This window comes from Primulina huaijiensis, chromosome 12, assembly GCF_012295235.1.
Source record: "Primulina huaijiensis isolate GDHJ02 chromosome 12, ASM1229523v2, whole genome shotgun sequence".
NCBI lineage: Eukaryota > Viridiplantae > Streptophyta > Magnoliopsida > Lamiales > Gesneriaceae > Primulina > Primulina huaijiensis.
The window spans coordinates 8,098,402-8,116,885 of NC_133317.1; the positions used below are offsets into that span (position 1 = coordinate 8,098,402).

General features: G+C 35.7%; 2 protein-coding genes across 5 annotated transcripts; both read right to left on the reverse strand.

Moving 5' to 3' along the window:
* Window positions 1–3,122: 3,122 nt before the first annotated feature.
* LOC140989791 (uncharacterized) lies at window positions 3,123–8,031 on the reverse strand. 2 transcript variants are annotated; one of them, XM_073459193.1, is made up of 14 exons: window positions 7,864–8,031; window positions 7,741–7,780; window positions 7,434–7,603; window positions 6,421–7,212; window positions 6,137–6,190; window positions 5,953–6,039; window positions 5,727–5,804; window positions 5,407–5,498; window positions 5,214–5,331; window positions 4,337–4,428; window positions 4,130–4,223; window positions 3,947–4,035; window positions 3,473–3,819; window positions 3,123–3,326 (listed from the first exon to the last, which is right to left on the reverse strand). In XM_073459193.1, the coding sequence occupies exons 1-14, from the start codon at window positions 7,894–7,896 to the stop codon at window positions 3,295–3,297; spliced, it is 2,118 nt and encodes a 705-aa protein (XP_073315294.1). In that variant the 5' UTR covers window positions 7,897–8,031; the 3' UTR covers window positions 3,123–3,294. The 2 variants fall into 2 exon arrangements, with proteins under 2 accessions (XP_073315294.1, XP_073315295.1); XM_073459194.1 differs by having other exon boundaries at window positions 6,137–6,187; window positions 7,864–8,030.
* Window positions 8,032–8,977: 946 nt separating this feature from the next.
* Window positions 8,978–18,176, reverse strand: LOC140990493 (photosystem II stability/assembly factor HCF136, chloroplastic-like). Of its 3 annotated transcripts, none has more exons than XM_073460208.1 (9): window positions 17,795–18,175; window positions 17,456–17,691; window positions 11,414–11,544; window positions 10,691–10,823; window positions 10,226–10,348; window positions 9,978–10,052; window positions 9,692–9,807; window positions 9,337–9,420; window positions 8,978–9,160 (listed from the first exon to the last, which is right to left on the reverse strand). In XM_073460208.1, exons 1-8 carry the CDS (start codon window positions 18,105–18,107, stop codon window positions 9,354–9,356), a joined length of 1,194 nt encoding a protein of 397 aa, XP_073316309.1. In that variant the 5' UTR covers window positions 18,108–18,175; the 3' UTR covers window positions 8,978–9,160; window positions 9,337–9,353. The 3 variants fall into 3 exon arrangements, with proteins under 3 accessions (XP_073316309.1, XP_073316310.1, XP_073316311.1); XM_073460209.1 differs by having other exon boundaries at window positions 8,978–9,179; XM_073460210.1 differs by lacking the exon at window positions 8,978–9,160 and having other exon boundaries at window positions 9,366–9,593; window positions 17,795–18,176.
* Window positions 18,177–18,484: the final 308 nt, after the last annotated feature.

Below are 18,484 nucleotides of genomic sequence, written 5' to 3' on the forward strand. Positions count from 1 at the left end.
CCTTTTAAGAAGAGAACATGGTTTGTTTTGATGATTTTTTTTGCTGTTTGTTACTTTTATTTCCATCTTCTTCTTCTTTTTCTTTCAATGAGTTGTTTTTATATTCTTGATGATCCTTATCAACATAATTCATTTCTATTACATTTTTTAAAAAAAATTTACCCCAAAAGGCTGACGCATGTAACAAAATTGTACCTCAAAAGGAATACATGCTTATGTTTTTCAAAAAAGAAAAGAAAAATTACATGATTATGTAAATAAAATGAATTTACTTAACTTCGTTATAAATATAAATGGAAAAGTTTAAACGTATATTTAAAAAATAAAAAAATATAAATATGAATCATTACGACTCTCACACGTTTTTTGCTCTTTGGCCTTTGGGAAAGCAAAAATTAAAATTAACGTATTTATTTAGGGCAAAAATTTATGTGAGACGGTCTCACGGGTCGTATTTTGTGAGACGGTCTCACGGGTCGTATTTTGTGAGACGAATATCTTATTTGGGTCATGCATGAAAAAGTATTACTTTTTATGCTAAGAGTATCTCTTATTTGGGTCATTCATGAAAAAGTATTACTTTTTATGCTAAGAGTATTACTTTTTATTGTGAATATCGGTAGGATTGACCCGTCTCACAGATAAAGATTCATGAGACCATCTCACAAGAGACTTATTCTTTATTTAGAGCGTCTCACACAAAAAAAAAAAGTTTATTTTTTTCACTCTCAAATACTAATTAATTTTACGCTTGAAACAATCTTTTTAAAACACAGTTTTCTTCAATATGTGATAATAATATCTGAAATCGATTGAGACAGTACAAAAATATTTATATTTGTCCATAATTAATTTCAAATGAGAGTAATGGCTTCTTGAAATAAACTACAACAATTGAAATTAGATACATGGTCAGTTTGTAAGATTTACAAATCCCATACAATAAAAGGAAATCAGAAGTTTATGATTGGGAGCTCGAAGCTGCAGCAGACAATGGATACCGACCTCGGGTCGAACAAGCTGCAGAAGCTAGCATGATAGAATTGATATGCAATTCGAGTACTCAGCATGTTGATCCTATGAATTTTCCAGCCCGGTTCGGTGTTGGCGACTACATCTGCTTGGAATCTACTACGAAACGATTCAAATCATCAGGAAAATGGAGATGTTTGGGATATGTTGGAGTTGGAAAAACTGTTGAACATGATTAATTAGTTATCTCCTAGCTAGATGTGAACACTCGTGAAAATCTTGTGAGTATTATTCATTCTTTATTTGAAATGTTCATATCTTAAAGTTAGTGAGTATGTCACTTGTGAAACGGATTCTTTATTTGTGAGGCAGATCAACTCTGCTCATATTTACAATAAAAAAGATTATATTTCATGGATGATTCTAATAAAATAAATATCTGTCTCAGAAAATTGACTAATGAGAATGTCTAGCATTAGTTTTTGTGAAAGTTATTTGGTTCATATTTTCAAGACCCATAATTCCGTAGTTGCTTTTATCCATTTATTAATATTTAGCAATTTATTTGTTATCAATAATTTTTTTAAAAATAAAAACTAGAATTATCTTTTCAAAAATACTAAGCTAATTAGAAAGTGGGCTATTCTTATAAATGATCAGAGTGACTGGAAATAAGAGGGAAATAAAATATAATATTTTGAATTTAATTTTAAAAATCAAGTAAAAATAAAATCTATAGTCGTGGAGGCATCTTTCAAATAAACCGATTGCATTCATCCATGTGACCCCGCGCATTGATTAATCTTTCGAAAATATTTAAGTTTCTTAGAGGTGTCAAAATGCAACACGACCCGTCAACCCGACACGACCCCACACGAAAAAAATCAGGTTCGGATTGAGGTTTTTCGGGTTCGGGTTGGGTGGGTTCGCGTTAGAGCTAGGTTAGATGGGTTTCGGGTTGGGTCGCGGGTTGACCCGAAATTTTTTTTTTTTGAAAATATTACCTATATTTTTATATATTGTATGTTTGAACAAAATTTATTGTATATTATATGTTAAATTTTCATCATTTAATATTTATTTTGTATATTTTTTAGTTTTTTAACAATTGTTTATTTGATTTAGTAAATATAATTTTAATTTTCTACAATTAAATTTTCAAATTTAAATCGGAAATTTTTTTATTATGTGTTTAAATTAAAATATTATTATAATTTTTTATTTTTTCGAATTTTTTTAAAAAAATAAATAAATTTCGGGTTAGAAGAGTTCGTGTTCAGGTTGGGGGTTTTCGGGTTGGGTTGGGTTGAAAAAAAAAGATCGCGGGTTGACCCGAAACCCGACCCACCCCTAAAGTTTCTAATGTTACATGAATTATCTAAAAACCACAATATTGAATCCAAGTTTTTCAAAGGTATATATTGTATCGGACCAAAATTTTCTAATTAGAAAACGTAAATTTCTTGAGATAGACAATAAATTTAAGCACGCAATTGATATAAATAAATATATCATTTATGCTAGTAAGATTATAACAATCTATTACGATTATAGTTTGGTGTTGATGGTGAAGTCTTTTCTACTTTACTTAAAATATCCGTATCAATTTTAAAATTCTCCTCATATTTTATTTCAAAGGAAAAAAGATTGGAAATTATCAAATTAATTTAGCACGTATAATTTTATTTTATTTTTTTATAATATATATTTTTAGGAATAATTTTTTTACAATTTAATGTAGACTGTAAAGAATAAAAATATGAGTTAAAATATATAAAATTATATTGTATTTACCATTTTCCACATACGTGCAAAAATACTAGTATATTAAAGAATATGTGGCCTAGCTTTATATTTAAATACTATGTTCCACAATAAATAAATATAGAATTAAGGATCATTTGTGAGGCAAAGTGAATGAAGTAGACATACAGTGGAAAATAGCACTACTTGATTCAAAACATTCACAAAATTAGACAAAAGAAAAAATACCTCACTTCATCAAATCCCTAAAACCAATCACACTCGTGTATTGCATTGCTCAGACTTTAACTGCATAAAATATTACCGTGTTTAATGATTTTGAGCTGGGAATGTACTTCCACTCAAGTCCAACAAACAAAAAGGTAGCAGGCATATCTGTGCAGTCATTAACACAAATATGTTTATATGTCATAATTGTCAATAATCAAAATCCAAACTAGTCTGCAATTCAAGTGCAATTTAAAACAGTACGATTCAGATTTTATATAAATAAACATCAAGCATTTAATAAAAATAAAAACAAAAACAAGCTCCCCATGCAAAAATGAAAACAGCTTTCTACTCCTCATCATTGAAGGTCGTTTTCTTCCCTGCAAACAAAAAAACAACATTTAAGTCGAAACATTATATTATATAAATACCATCACTTGATAACACTAAATAGATATCTATCTATCTAATATTCATTCTCAAGAAAAATACGGCGTGTTAACTGTTAAGTATAATATTTGCACACCAGTTCCAGATGCAGCCATGCTTGGCTTGTTGAAATTTGCACGTCCTCTGTTACTTCTACCACGACTACCATCGCCAAAGCGATCTGCTCGGCCACCGCTTCCAAATCGGCCCCCACCACCATTTCGACCACCACTGCCGAACCGGCCCCCACCGCCATTTCGACCACCACTGCCGAACCGGCCCCCACCGAATCTATCACCGCGCCCACCACCTCTGGCTCCACCAGAGGCGTCACCTCTAGGCTTCGCCTCCTCCACCGTCAAACTATACTCTCCAATTTCAGAACCATTCAATTCTAAAGCTTTGTTGAAGCCATCACTCTCAGTAAAATCGATATAAGCCATCCTACGAGCAGGAAGTAATTTGAATAAGCCATTTCAAAAGCATACAAAACATTAACGAAAATAAAAAAAAATTGAAATTAACTAGGCCCCCTGAAAACCAAGGGAAGAAAAGTAAAAGAGACACCGACCCTTTAAAACCACCCTCCTGATCTTTAGGAATAGACACTCGAGAAATTTCGCCGCAAGAGCCAAAATGATCTTCCAAAGAGCTCCTAATCTGAAATTTAATTATGTTATTGAGATGTGTTATATGATGTGATGCAGCAGAGATAATAAAATGGGTAACAAAAGTGGGCGGTGAAAACACATGCCTTGTCTTCTTCTTCGTCTTTATTGAATCCGCGAACAAAAATTGTTTGGCCTTGAGCTCTACCACCCTTCTGGAAGGAATTCGCATCCTTTTCACTAAACCAATTTAAAATAAAATTAATATGTAAGTACCAGCGCTATCAAGCAAAACTTAGAATGAAGGCTATAAATAATGATCCAAGAAAGCTATGAATAATGATCCAACATACCCACTATGCGGAGTGAATGCCCCCCTTTCCTTTGCAAGGTCAAGTTTCACAGGACGACCCAGCAACTCCTTACCATTCATTTCGCGGAGGGCCTGATAAATTTTTACACAAAATATTCGATAACAATACAAACTTCCAGTAAAAGCTACCACTAAAGCACCCGCATTAGAATAGTATATTCTCAAGTAGGACAAAAACTATAGCCGAGCAAGCATCAGGACCTTTGCAACATAGCCATGTCTTATTTATCAACAAAACTAATGATTATACAGTATTGTAATTACTCTTTCAACTTTTGTCATAAGTATAAAACACAAAATAGCTTTATATCAACTGCAACAATAACATATAATATAAGAATAAAAAAGTATCTCCTTTTAATTGTAACATGTAAGCAACCATTTTGATGGAACAACATAGGGGCGCCAACCTAACTCGCTAGTTTTTTAGCAGGTTGGCATATCATTCAATTTGTAACTGAAACAATCAAACTCGAGCCAAGCTCAAATGTATAATCAAGCCAAATTTTAGACTTCATGTTTTAGTCAAATAACTCATGAGCCGCTAATGAGCTTTAATAGATTGATTCATTTTATATAATATAAACATAACTAAAGGAGTTTATGAATTTAAGTAAAAGTCCATGCATTTGCTTGCTCAAGTTCGACAAAGAAACTAACAATCGGACTCAAAATCGAACTCTAAGTTGAGCTGAATGAGGCCAAACTAGTCTATTATTCAAAGTTTGAGCCACGCTTCGAGCTTGAATACGAAAAAAACTACTAATCGACTCGACTCGATTCAGTTCATTCACAGCCCTAATAGGAAGTCATATTTAAGTGTTAGCGCCGAGATAAATGAATCCATCAATAACCACCTTTTCTGCTTCTGCTGCTGTAGCAAATTCAACATGACCAAAGCCCCTGAAAGAATTATCCGGGAACATGGAAAAGCGAACCTCAACAATTTCCCCAGCATCTTTGAAAAAATTCTCACTGAAACATTACAATGACACGTCAGTGTAAAACAAATCGGTCGCCAAGAAAACAATTTACAGCATCTATACTTACACATCAGCTTGCTCAACAGAGTAAGAAAGATTCCCAACAAACAGGGTTTTAGATCCTCTTGTTTGCTCTTTCGGAGTGATAGGTGTCTTGGGCTGCAAAAAAGTGCATATAGAACGTTATTGAAACACATAAATGATGCCAAATCACTTTCTAGTAAGAAGAAAATTTCATTGTCCACCCAAATATTATAAATGCACCAACTTTTTGTGGTCCCCTCAAAAAAGTCAGTTCAAAAAGTTGGGATTGCAATTCCTTAAACTATTCCCACGTATTTGATCATGCAAAGACTTGGAACAGCGGTCAAGACCGATAGAGCTTACAGTTTTTTCAATTTTCGAACCTCCTTTCCCTGCATTTGCCTTTGCAGATACAGCATCAGCCATTTCTACATCAGTATCCTGCAAATGCAAAAAAGTAATTTTAAAGGAGAAGGAAACATTGAAGAAAAAACTCATGCATTAGAGGGCTGAATCATATAAAGGAACAAGGAAATCAATTACAGTGCAACAGAACAAATTTTATATCACACAATCGCTTTTAACATACTGGAACTTTGATCTTTTTCTTTTGAGGCTCTCCATCATCACTTTCCTCATCTGAACTGTCATCTTCAGATCTAGCGTTTTTCTTGGCCTGTAAAAGAGTGTTAACGTGAGTGATCATCACTAGTTTCCTAAAAGAAGCTCTAAAGAAGTCTCAAAGTATAGAGACATAAGGAGATTAAATTTACCTTGGTTGCTTCCGTAGTGGTTCTTTTCAAAGAAACAGCTTTTTTAGGAGCCTGCCGAGGAGGATATTATAATGTATAAAATAATATTAATAATCTAAAATTATCACTACCTAAAACAATTGGAGATTTTTGCAAGTCTGTTTTCGTTTTCCACCTCAAAAAAAAAGACAAAAGAAAAGGATTTAAAAAATTCAGTTACCAGATAACGTAGTAAAAATATTCAGTAACCAAATAACAATTTTCTTCTAACTGAAAAAGCGTAGAAGTCAAAACTACACACTTACCTCATCATCAGAGCTGCTGCTTTCATCATCCGACTCTGAATCTTCACTGGACTCGACCTTCTTCTTCACAACAGGCGTCACAGTTTTAGTTGCAATAACATCTTCATCAGAACTTTCACCGTCACTGCTTGATTCATCTTTTCCCTTGACGGCAGCTACATGGCTTTTCTTAGCGAGAGCAGCAGGAGTTTTCTTAGCAGCTGGAGCTTCGTCATCAGAACTTGTTTCGTCTTCAGAATCAGACCTATCATTTGAGTCGTCCTTCTTTGCAGCAGCCGCAGGGGCAGTTTTGGTGGGAGCTTTCTTTGCAGCAGCCGCAGGGGCAGTTTTGGTGGGAGCTTTCTTCGCAGCAGCAACATCCTCGTCAGAACTAGTTTCATCTTCGGAAACAGAATCGTCACTAGATTCATCTTTCTTCTTGGTAGCGGCAACAGTGACATTTTTAGCCTGAGGTACGGGAGCTTTCTTGGCTGCAGCGACATCATCATCAGAACTGGTTTCATCTTCAGAATCAGATAATTCACTACTTGATTCGTCTTTCTTCTTGGCAGCTGATACAGGGACATTTTTTACTATAGCAGCAGGGGCTTTCTTGGGCGCAGCAACATCCTCGTCCGAACTAGTTTCGTCTTCAGAATCAGATTCTTCATTTGAATCGTCTTCTTTCTTCGCAGCAGCCAAATTACCATTTTTTGCTAAAGGTGTATTCTTAGGTACACTGACATCTTCCTCTAAACCACTACTGTCTTCAGATCCTGCGTCTGCTTTTAAGGCGACATTCTTCGCAGATACCTTAACATAGTAACAGTTCCAAACACAAGTAGAAAGATTTACTTATCATTGTTTTGGCAAAAACACACAAAGATAACTAGCAAATGAAACAGAACATGCGCGCATCTTTAGAGTGAAACAAGCGTATTGGCATCTTACGTCTTTGTACACACAAAAAATACAAACAAAAAGAAAAGCACAGAACCGTATAAATTGTAACCCCAAAAATCTAGCAATTAAACCTTCAATTTTGTCTCAGACTCGGAAGAAGTTTCTTCATCAGATGATGTCTCGTCCTTCTTTTTGACAATCTTCTTCTTAGTCTTGATTTCGATCTTCTTTTCCTCCACCAGATCCTTCTTCTGCTTCTTAGCGTCCTTTTTATCTACAACCTCCTCAGCTTCTCTCTTTCCTGTTGTTACACATACAAAATACAGAAACAAAAATTAGCTATCAAATTTAACTCCCACAAGCCGCATCTCAACTCACCAATAAAAAAAAGAAAAGAAATCGAGACCCAACAGCGATTAAAGGTAGCCAAAATCGAACCTTTTTTCAAGGGATCGGCGGGAACAACGGCAGCATCGACCTACAAAAAGAACCGATTAATCTAATCTTTCAATGGACCAAAAAAAAACAGCAAAAACAACAGTCATACAACGAATATTTCACCTTAGTGGCTGACTTCTTGTTAGATTTGGCCATCGTAAGACGAGTTTCTGATGGTGGCTGGAGAGGTGGAGAAACCCTAGCAACAAGGGTTTAACGAAACAAAAGGTAGGAGTAGAAGAGATTCGAGTTTGTGGCCAATATTGTTGCCTTTATATAGCGATTAATAATTAGAGAAGCGGCGGAAGCAGTAAACTAGGGTTTTGCCTTTTTTATTAAAAAAATATATGTATATAATATATATAATATATATATATATATGTCATCGTCATTAAACATTATTCTTTTTTTATATTGAAAAAACATTATCAGTAAAATCTTTATTAATTTTGTTCTATTTATTTATAGAAAAGATTTGCTTATCTTGAAGCTTGTTAGCATTTGCCGATAGCTTATCATTCTCATTTGGAAGAGTATTGCAAAATAATTTTTTTAACATAAAATTTGTCAATCTTGTATGTGTATTATTTTGACGGTGTTTGACAGATGTTATAAGCTCTAAAAAAATAGTTTATAAGTTGTTTAAGAATTTATAAGCTCTAATAATTTGTTTGATGAAAAAATTGCAAACTACTTCAAGCGAGAAATAAGTTTTTCAGTTTTTAAAAAATATTAATACTCCACATTTTTCAAAAAGATTTTATTTTTGTATTTCATTTTTCCAAAATATTCTTATATATCTTCTTTAATCTTCATTTTATCTTTACTTATTAAATCATCACTTTATCACTTTTTTTTTTTGTAATCAAACTTAACATAAGATTTTGTTCTATCTTTTTATCAAGATATAAAGAATAAAAATGTCAATCTACAATTTTTTAACTAATATTTTATTTACACACATTAAAAATAATATTAAATATTAAAATTATAAAACTATTTTCATATATATANTTATGAAAATAAAAAATATTATAATACTAAACACACTAACATTTTTATGTTTTTTAAAAAAAAGTTAATCCAAACCTTTTAACATTTTATCACAGCGTATAAGTTCTAAAAACAACATATAAAACATAAGAGTTTATAAGCTATTTTAAATAAATTTAACCAAACATTCTCTTAATTATTTTGGAACATCAAGCTTTACTTGGTCAACGTCGAAAAGAGTTTGTGTCCAAGTTAATTTGGTTGCAGAGACTGTAATCCATGAAATGTTACAGGACATTTACAGTGTAAAACAAAATGTTTGAGGCCTCTGTTCTCGAGTGAAAGCATTGCTGAATGGCACACAATAAACGAGCATATTTCGCACATTCGGCATTACATTACAAAACTGGTGTCACCCTTTCAAAATCTGCACATAATTAGCACAACTGGTGAAGGTGTCAGAGAAAAGGTAGACAAAAAAATATTAAACCAACTCATGCAAAATTTTGCATGTCGTTTTATAGCTTCTGCAGGGAATATGGATACTTAAACTTGTTGCCTGAAACAGTGGAATTGAAATGAGGAATGTATATTTGCTTTTACCTTGTTCAGGTCATTACTCATCCTAGATATTTTAGCAAAACTCCATCATTACCGAGCACAAAGCCTTGTTTATCACTGATAAACCTGCATCATCGTTCAAAAGATTAATGCCTGGTAGGTTGATCGTATTCAAGATAACGAATATTTTATAAGTGCTTTGGAATTGCAGCATAGTCTCTCTCCCTCCAGCAAAATCCAGCGAACAAAACTAGAACGTCTTGAAAAATATATTTTCCTCAATCCCAGTAGCCCCTGCCCTGGGTAACAGGTACTTGAAATAATATAATAGTATAAGGAAATGAAAGTCATTAGCAGTTCATAAGCATGCTTATATAGTGAGGAAGAATGAGCTCACTTTACGGAATATAGATTGGCAGCAATGTTGTCGGCTGCTTTGTCACGGATCCATGTCTTCCCACTGTTCGTAGTTTTTAAAAGAATTCCACTTCCACCAGCAGCCCATGCTTCATCCTATGAATTACATCAGCCAAATGATGATCAGTATCAGATACTTGTAGTTTATTCTCCATCATTCTTGTTTAACAAATATGTACATAGATTACTGTATTATAATAATGTAAATTACTGATCAGTGGTTTTTTTCTATCCGGACAGTTAAAAAAAAACAGACCATGTTGTACCTTTGAGCGGTATCCAACATCGAGAATCCCAAATCCACGGCTTTGTACTGGAACTTCCTCAAAATCCTCAGTTATCTGAAAATGTGGAAGATGCCAAGTTTAAAAATAGAGATGAAATTAAATTGAAACTGAATGCTAACTCACGGCAACAGTAAGCCAAAAACTCAAAGTAAACGAGGGATGAATTTAGCAGACAAGTGTAAATGCACGGTTTATGTATGATGCTTCCAGAAGAGGAATTCACCCACCCCTGTGCCCTTACTGAGGTATAGTCCACCACCACGTACAAGAAGCCAAAGGCCACCATCAGCTCTCCAGCCCATGTTCTGGATTCTTCTAGCCACAGCCCTGTTGTGTGGTTGCCAGAAGGCCTATGATCATGCATTGACCTTAAGATTTTTCCAATCTTCTCAAGTATATTTCACATTGAAACTTACTAGAAAATTGGTTTCATAGATTTACTTAACTCGGTGTCCAAGAAAATAGGAACATAAAAACTTTTGTTAGATGGTCTCACGGATCAATTTTGTGAGACCGATGCATTGTTTTTTATTGTAAATATGGGCAGAGTTGATCCGTCTCACGAATAAAGAGCCGTGATACCTACCTACTCAGATAAAAATATTTTATGGATTTTAAAATTTAAACCCAAACTGGTTGTACAAATTCCAATCTGAGTCTACAGAACGAATGTACAAAGACAGAAATTTCACCTGACCAGGTTCCCATGTCAAATAGAAGTTACCACGACTTGAAACAGCAACATAGTTTCCTTCAGGTGAGCGATTCACAGCGCTGAAAGTGCCTGTATAGTAGCTTGCACCACTGATACCACTGGATACTGTTCTGAAATAGCATTAAGAATGTAGAAGTAATTGACGAGTTCAGAACTTAAAGGACAGGCAGAGACACTTGAATTATTGATACGAGTAAAAACTGTTATGAATAAGCATTTGGTTACAAAGAAAAAAAAATTACGTTTTGCAGCGGTAAAGCAAACATTGATCATAAAAACTTCTCACTTTCTTATCCAATAAAAGGACTTCTCCTGCCTATTTTTTACTCTGAGAATAGACACGAAAAGATTACCAATACAACAGAACAAATATTTTAAAAAATAACTGAAGGACATGTGAATGGTTTAAAAAGGGTGAAGAGAAAGCAAATTTACATGGTAATAGAACATCAATGTCCATTGATGATGTAAAGAATGAGAGAGCATAGCCTCAATAAAAGTAGATTATGTCTAATTAGTTTGGTACACTCCATGTCTTTGTAACATATAAGTTTGTATTAGAGGAAGTCTCAGTAGCAGTTTTTAAGAACAAATTTTAATGTGCTTTACCTTTTCCCATGATGGAAATAAACTAGATTCATTTCTAAAAAAAATTGTATAAGAGATACCAACTGGACATAAGGGCTCGGAAGATATTCACCTATTCAGAGTAGCCGAAACCGTCTCCTGGACAGCAGCCTTCCAGTTGTATCCTCTATTTGATGTTACATATATCGCACCTTGATCTGTTACCATTTCTGAACTCTTATCTCCGGTGGCTTCTATATATACCTGCAATTACAAAAACAATTATTACTCGATAACTTTCCTGGTCTGGAATATATTTCTAAAATGCATTTAATTTTTATAATATCAAATTTTACATAAAACAAAATAAAAAAATTAATCATGGAGCCCAACTATGCCACGTTCATCAAATTCACTAATGAAGGGAAATTTATTAATATAACTCCACTATAGATAATTCAAGTTAAACAAACAGATTTACATAGACAAAATAATTCTGAAAATTATAAATGAAGGATAAGTAAATCAATTTCTGTTTTTGATTCTTTATAAAAATGATAGAATACCAACTAAGGAGTGAATATAAAAGGAAGAGGCCAGATGGGACTCCCCAACATTTTAAAAAAAATCAACAAAATGTATAGCATATAAGTGGTGATAGATTAAGCAGGCAAGAGGACTCAAGGGATTCTAAAATTTAATTGAGAATAAAACCCAACTAAGAACATCTTAATGAACATCAATTTGCACACATATTTTCTTCCCAGAAAGGCTACAATTCATTTCATCATCAAAGCCATCTAGACTATGAGGTTTCAGTCATATTTGTGCGAGTTGCATGTAATCGCAGGAGTTGTATTTACCCATCTTTGCATCAATACTCCCAACACGACATTTGTTCCCTGGATGGATGACATTCCCATAAACGGCCATCTCAATATTGTGAAGTTCTTCATTACTGAACTTAATGTTACAAGAATAACCTTTCAGTAATATTTGATCAAAGCCATTTTTGTTGGACTTCAACCTATTTACCCTGTTTCGAAGAAGGTATGAAGACCTTCTCAAACAATATTTCCAACTGCATCCATTAGCCATCTATCGGGATCTCGACCAGGGACCAACTTCGCTTCATCCCAGCACATTTTCTTAGTTTTGGAGTCAAAGAAACTAGGTCTCTTAACCTTGTCTCTTCTTGTACCACCTCCACGATGAAAATGAATTAAGGAAAGGCAAATTATTAGACGTTAAAGTTGAGAAACACGCTTCTACTCCCTGTTTTAGTATAAATACATTGTATAGTGGTAGTTACTATTCTTCATATTTTAGATCTCTCAAATTCAATTTCCGTTGATTTCTTTGCTAATATGGTATCAGAGCAGTAAAATTCCGCCATGGTGAAACCTAATGCATCGCATGCTCAAGCTTCGAATTCTCAGAACGGGCGAGTTGTTCTCGATGATTCGAGCAGCCCATATTTTCTCCAAAATGGCGATCATCCTGGTCTCGTACTCGTATCTCACTCCCTCGCAGGTAACAATTACAACACCCGGAGTCGTACGATGTCTATGGCGCTCACTGCTAAAAACAAGCTTGGTTTCGTCGATGGTACGTTTATGCGTCCTCCTCTTGAAGATCTGTTGTACGGCTCATGGATCAGATGTAATAGCATGGTGATTTCATGGCTGCTTAATGCTGTTAGTCGGGAAATTGCGGATAGCCTCATGTACATTCCCACCGCACACGAGATTTGGATCGATCTTCGTGAAAGGTTCCATCAACGTAATGCACCTCGAATTTTTCAAATTAAAAGCTACTGACCGGTTTACAGCAAGGTTCGATGGATGTTAGCACTTACTACATTCGTTTGAGGATGCTATGGGATGAATTGAAGGATTTTCAACCAATTTCGGTGTGCAGTTGTGGTTCTATGAAGGATTGGGTGAAGTACCAAAATCAAGACTGTGTTATGCAGTTTTTGATGGGATTGAATGAGTCGTATGCTCAGAATTCAGATCAGTGCTCAAGTTTTGATGATGGATCCGATTCCAACTATTTCGAAGATTTTTTCATTAGTGGTTCAAGATGAGCGTCAACGATCCATACACTCTGACATTTCTAGTTCATCATTGGATCGCGCCTCACTTCTATCCTCAAATCCGTGTACTGCTGCTGTTGTAAAAGGAGATTCATATAGCAAAGGTGATAAAGGTGGAAAATCAGATCATATGATCCGTTCTTATTGCCACTATCCGGGTCATATGATTGATAAGTGCTACCAACTGCATGGATATCCACCTAGCCACCCAAAATATAAACAGAAGCCACATGCATCCAAGGTTCGAGCGAATCATCTCAGGGCTGCCGAAACTCAATCAAATTCGACCAACAACACTCATGATTCACTGAGTCCTGATCAATGCAAGCAGCTTCTTGCCTTCTTGAGTACCCAACTACAGCTTGGCTATGGCACCGCAATGGATTCCAAACAGCTTGAGCCATCCGCATCTTGTCTCAGTGGTATTTCTTCGTTATCCCTTAGTGTTTCATCCATCCTAAATAATCATTGGGTCTTGTACACAGGGGCAACACATCACATTTGTTGTTCCCTTGCATTTTTTCAATCCTACAAAGCCAAGAATTCCACTGTCACATTACCTAATAACTCTACAGTGGCAGCAACATATATAGGATTTGTTTTCCTATCCCCTGACTTAGTGCTAGAGAATGTCCTCTTTGTTCCTCAATTTCATTTCAATCTTATTTCCATTAGCTGTCTTACCAAGCATCTAAATTGTTTTGTGTTGTTTTCTTCTGATTCTTGTATCATACAGGACTTCATCAAGGATAGGAGGATTGGGATGGGTAGCCGAGTTGGGAACCTTTATGTTCTAAAAACTTTCAGCATACTCCTTGCAATTTGTAATGTTTCTCTTTCTCAAAACAAATTGTGGCACTATAGAATGGCGCACCCTTCTTTACCTAGGTTATCTGTACTAGGACCCCTACTTCAAACCAATTCAATAAATCAAAATGATATGTTTGATTGCTTTATTTGTCATCTAGCTAAGCAAAAGAGATTGCCTTTTATTTCCAACTATCTAACTTGTGATGCTCCCTTTGAATTGATTCACATTGATGTTTGGGGTCTCTTTCACCCTTTGAGTGTTGAAGGATACAAGTACTTCCTTACCATTGTTGATGACCATACACGTTACACTTGGGTTTATCTAATGAAAGCAAAATCTGATGTTTTAGGAATTTTTCCTGAATTTTGTAAACTAGTGCAGACCCAATTTGGTGCCAAAGTCAAATCTGTTCGATCCGACAATGCTCTAGAATTAAAATTTTCCACTTTATTCAAGTCCGAGGGAATTGTCTCCTATCACTCTTGCGTTGAACGACCACAACAAAACTCGATCGTGGAACGAAAACATCAACACATCTTGAATGTAGCACGAGCTTTGTTATTTAAGTCACATGTTCCTTTGGTTTATTGGAGTGATTGTGTGCTAACTGCAATATATCTTATCAACCGGACTCCTTCTCCCCGCATTTCCAACAAAAGTCCATTTGAGTTACTGTTCAAGAAGCTCTCATCTTATCTCCACCTTAAATCATTTGGGTGTCTCTGTTATGGTTCCACTCTTTTGAGCCAACGTTCTAAATTTTCTTCTCGTGCCACCAAGTCTGTATTCCTTGGATATCCCATGGGCTATAAGGCCTACAAACTTCTCAATATTGATACTAATGAGGCTTATATATCAAGGGATGTGGTTTTCATGAACAAGTCTTCCCTTTTGCAGACCAATCGGCTCCTCCTGATTCCTCTTTGCCTTTTTTTTTCTGAAAATGTTCTCCCTGCCCATATTGAGTTGTCATTACAGTCTTTTGATTCTTCCAACCAACTTCCTCAAACTCGTTCCAAAAGAGCATCCAACAAGCCTAGCCACTTACGTGACTATCATTGCTTTACTACTTACTCATCCTTAACTAATTCATCTACTGTTCACCCCTATCTTTGGTCATTAGCACTCATAGGCTATCTACTCCTTATCGAATCTTTGTTAACAATATTTCTTCTATTCATGAGCCTCACACCTTCTCTCAAGCTTTTCAACATCCAGAATGGCGCCATGCCATGACTGATTAGTTGCGTGCCTTAGAGAGCAATGACACTTGGTCCATTGTTTCTTTGCCCTCCGAGAAACGTGCAGTGGGCTGTAAGTGGGTTTACAAAGCCAAGTTTCGGGCGGATGGAACTCTAGAACGATACAAAGCGCGGTTAGTAGCAAAAGGGTATACTCAACAAAAAGGTATGGATTATTTTGAAACATTTTCACCGGTTGCAAAGATAGTCACGGTTCGAACTTTGCTAGTGTTAGCTGCTGTTCGAGGATGGTCCTTGATGCAACTTGATGTGAACATTACATTTTTACACGGTGACTTGTTCGAAGAAGTCTATATGTCGCTTCCTCCCGGGTATGAACAAAAGGGGGAACCTTTGCCACTCAATGTTGTTTGTAAGCTACAAAAATCTCTATACGAACTCAAACAAGCTTCTCGATTTGCTAAGTTTTCTTCAACCATACTCAAGATTGGTTTCGTTCAATCCCATGCGGATAATTCTTTATTTGTTCGCACACATGGTAATGTATTTTTGGCACTATTAGTATATGTGGATGATATAGTAATTGCCACAAATGACACAACTGAAGCTGAGAGTTTGAAAACATTTCTGAACATGTTGGGTGACTTGAAGTACTTCTTGGGCATTGAGGTAGCCAAATCTTCACGAGGCATTTATATATGTCAATGCCATTATGCTCTTCAATTACTCACTGAAGCCGGTCTTCTTGGGAGTAAACCACGAACCACTCCCATGGATGCTAATTCAAAACTTAGTCAAGATGATGGTGAGTTGTTGATAGATCCCTCTGTGTATCGTAAACTCGTGGGAAAGCTACTTTATCTCACCATCACGCGTTCGGATTTGGCCTATTCGGTAAACAAGTTAAGCCAGTTTGTTTCTGCCCCAAGATCTGCTCATCTACAATCTGTATATTCTGTTATGAGATATGTCAAGGGAACAGCAAGACAAGGCTTGTTTTACAGCTCCAAGTCCGAAGTTAGATTGCATGTATTTTCGGATTCTGATTGGGCTGGTTGTCCAGATTCACGTCGATCAGTTTCTGGATTTTGTGTGATGCTTGGCAGCTCCTTGGTTTCATGGAAATCAAAGAAGCAGCAAACCGTATCAAAATCGTCTGCTGAAGCCGAGTACATCATGGCAAATGCCACTTTTGAGGCTGTATGGATGATTTCATTGCTCAAAGATCTGTGCACTATTGTGGACATACCAGTGACATTGTTTTGTGACAATCAAGCCGCCATTCATATAGCATCCAACCCTGTTTTCCATGAGCGCACAAAGCATATCGAAATTGACTGTCATATTGTGCGCGAGAGGATTCAGTCGGGCATCATCAAAGTTCTACATGTTGCCTCGCAGCTGCAACTTGGAGATTTGTTTACTAAAGCACTCCTTCCAGCTAGATTTCGAGCACTATTGGTCAAGATGGGAATTGAGAACATCCATTCTCCATCTTGAGGGGGAATATTAGACGTTAAAGTTGAGAAACACGCTTCTTCCTCCCTGTTTTAGTATAAATACATTGTATAGTGGTAGTTACTATACTTCAGATTTAGATCTCTCAAATTCAATTCATTCTCTCTGTAAAAGAGTTGCACACATTCAGGAGTTTTGGTTCCAAATTCCGTTTGATTTCTTTTCTAATACAAATGTCATCACTCTCTCACTCTGAGTGTGTGCAGGCGTGCATTTTCTTGCGTCTTTGTCAGAAGTTACAGCACAGGCATTCAAAGAAGAACAAAGATCTGTTCGGTATAAAAATGAAGAAAACATATGTTTGGCATATTTAACACTGTAGAGCTGTACATAATGAGGGCCATTAAAAACTTGAAATAGGAAATAAATAAAAAAAATCGATGTTTGTAAGGGAATTATAGATTCTCATATGAAGCACGTTCCATAACAATGTTCTCAGAATAAAAAGCTCAGAACCAATACTGTAATAATGAGTGGCCAAGTACAGTTAAAGAAATCACTTGAGAATAAGTAACAAAGGAAAACTAAGAAGATTTGTGGAGTTACCATATCGCCAGGAAGTTGAGAACTTAAGGGTATGCGTTTCCAAGTCTCTCCAGCATCATCAGTATACAGTAAAATAGCTGGCTTGCCAACGATCCAACCTTCCTTGCCTTTGAAACTGATGGAGTTAAATCTATAGTTGAAATCTTCATCTTCAGCAGAGGGAATGGAACGTGAAACCCAAGTGCTTCCTCCATCTTTTGTCTCTAATATAGTTTGCCTAGTCCCCAATAGAAAACCTGTCAAATCAACCAATCCGATCAAAAAAAAATCAAAATGTAAACTTCAAACTCAACCAAATCGTTAACACATCACGTAGTAGACAGAGAAAAAAAAAGGAACCGTGAGAAGGGTCGTCGGGGACAAAAGCAATGTCGAGGAGGACAACACCAGGATCAATGGGGAGGTAAACCCTTTCCCAGGCGGAGAGCGCATCTTCCGCCGACAACGCCTTGTTACCAAGTGGGTAAAGCGAGACTGCGGCGGCGGCGGCAGCTGTGTTGAATGCTATCAACTGGCGGCGGGTGATGGAGCTACCCTGCTGAGGAGGTGGGGAGTCGTTGTAAGTGGCCGATACAGCAGGAAGACAGCGACGGCGAGCCCGACGGGAATGACATAATAAGCTGATGGAGGGATAATTAGAGAGCGTCGCCATTGTTGTTAATTCTTCTTCTTCGGCTTTGTGTTTGTGGCGGTGAATGGAGATGATTGTCTACTATACTGTGATCTGTTATCCTCGAGCTTTTTAAAATAAAAAATTAAAAAAAAAATTGGAATATTAACAAAAAAAAAATTCATTTCGAAGTTTTGGGTGATTGATGGTTTGGAACATCCAATTATAATAAAATTTTTTTAAAAAAAAACACTATTAAGTTATTAACTATTAAAAAAAAAGTTGGTTAAAATATGTGATTAATAATCCAATTTAAATGTTAAAATTTTATTTTTAGTTACAAATATATTTCCTAGTCCACATCATAATAAATGATAATTTTTTTTGGAAAAAAAATATTTACTTGTTAATTTTTCTTT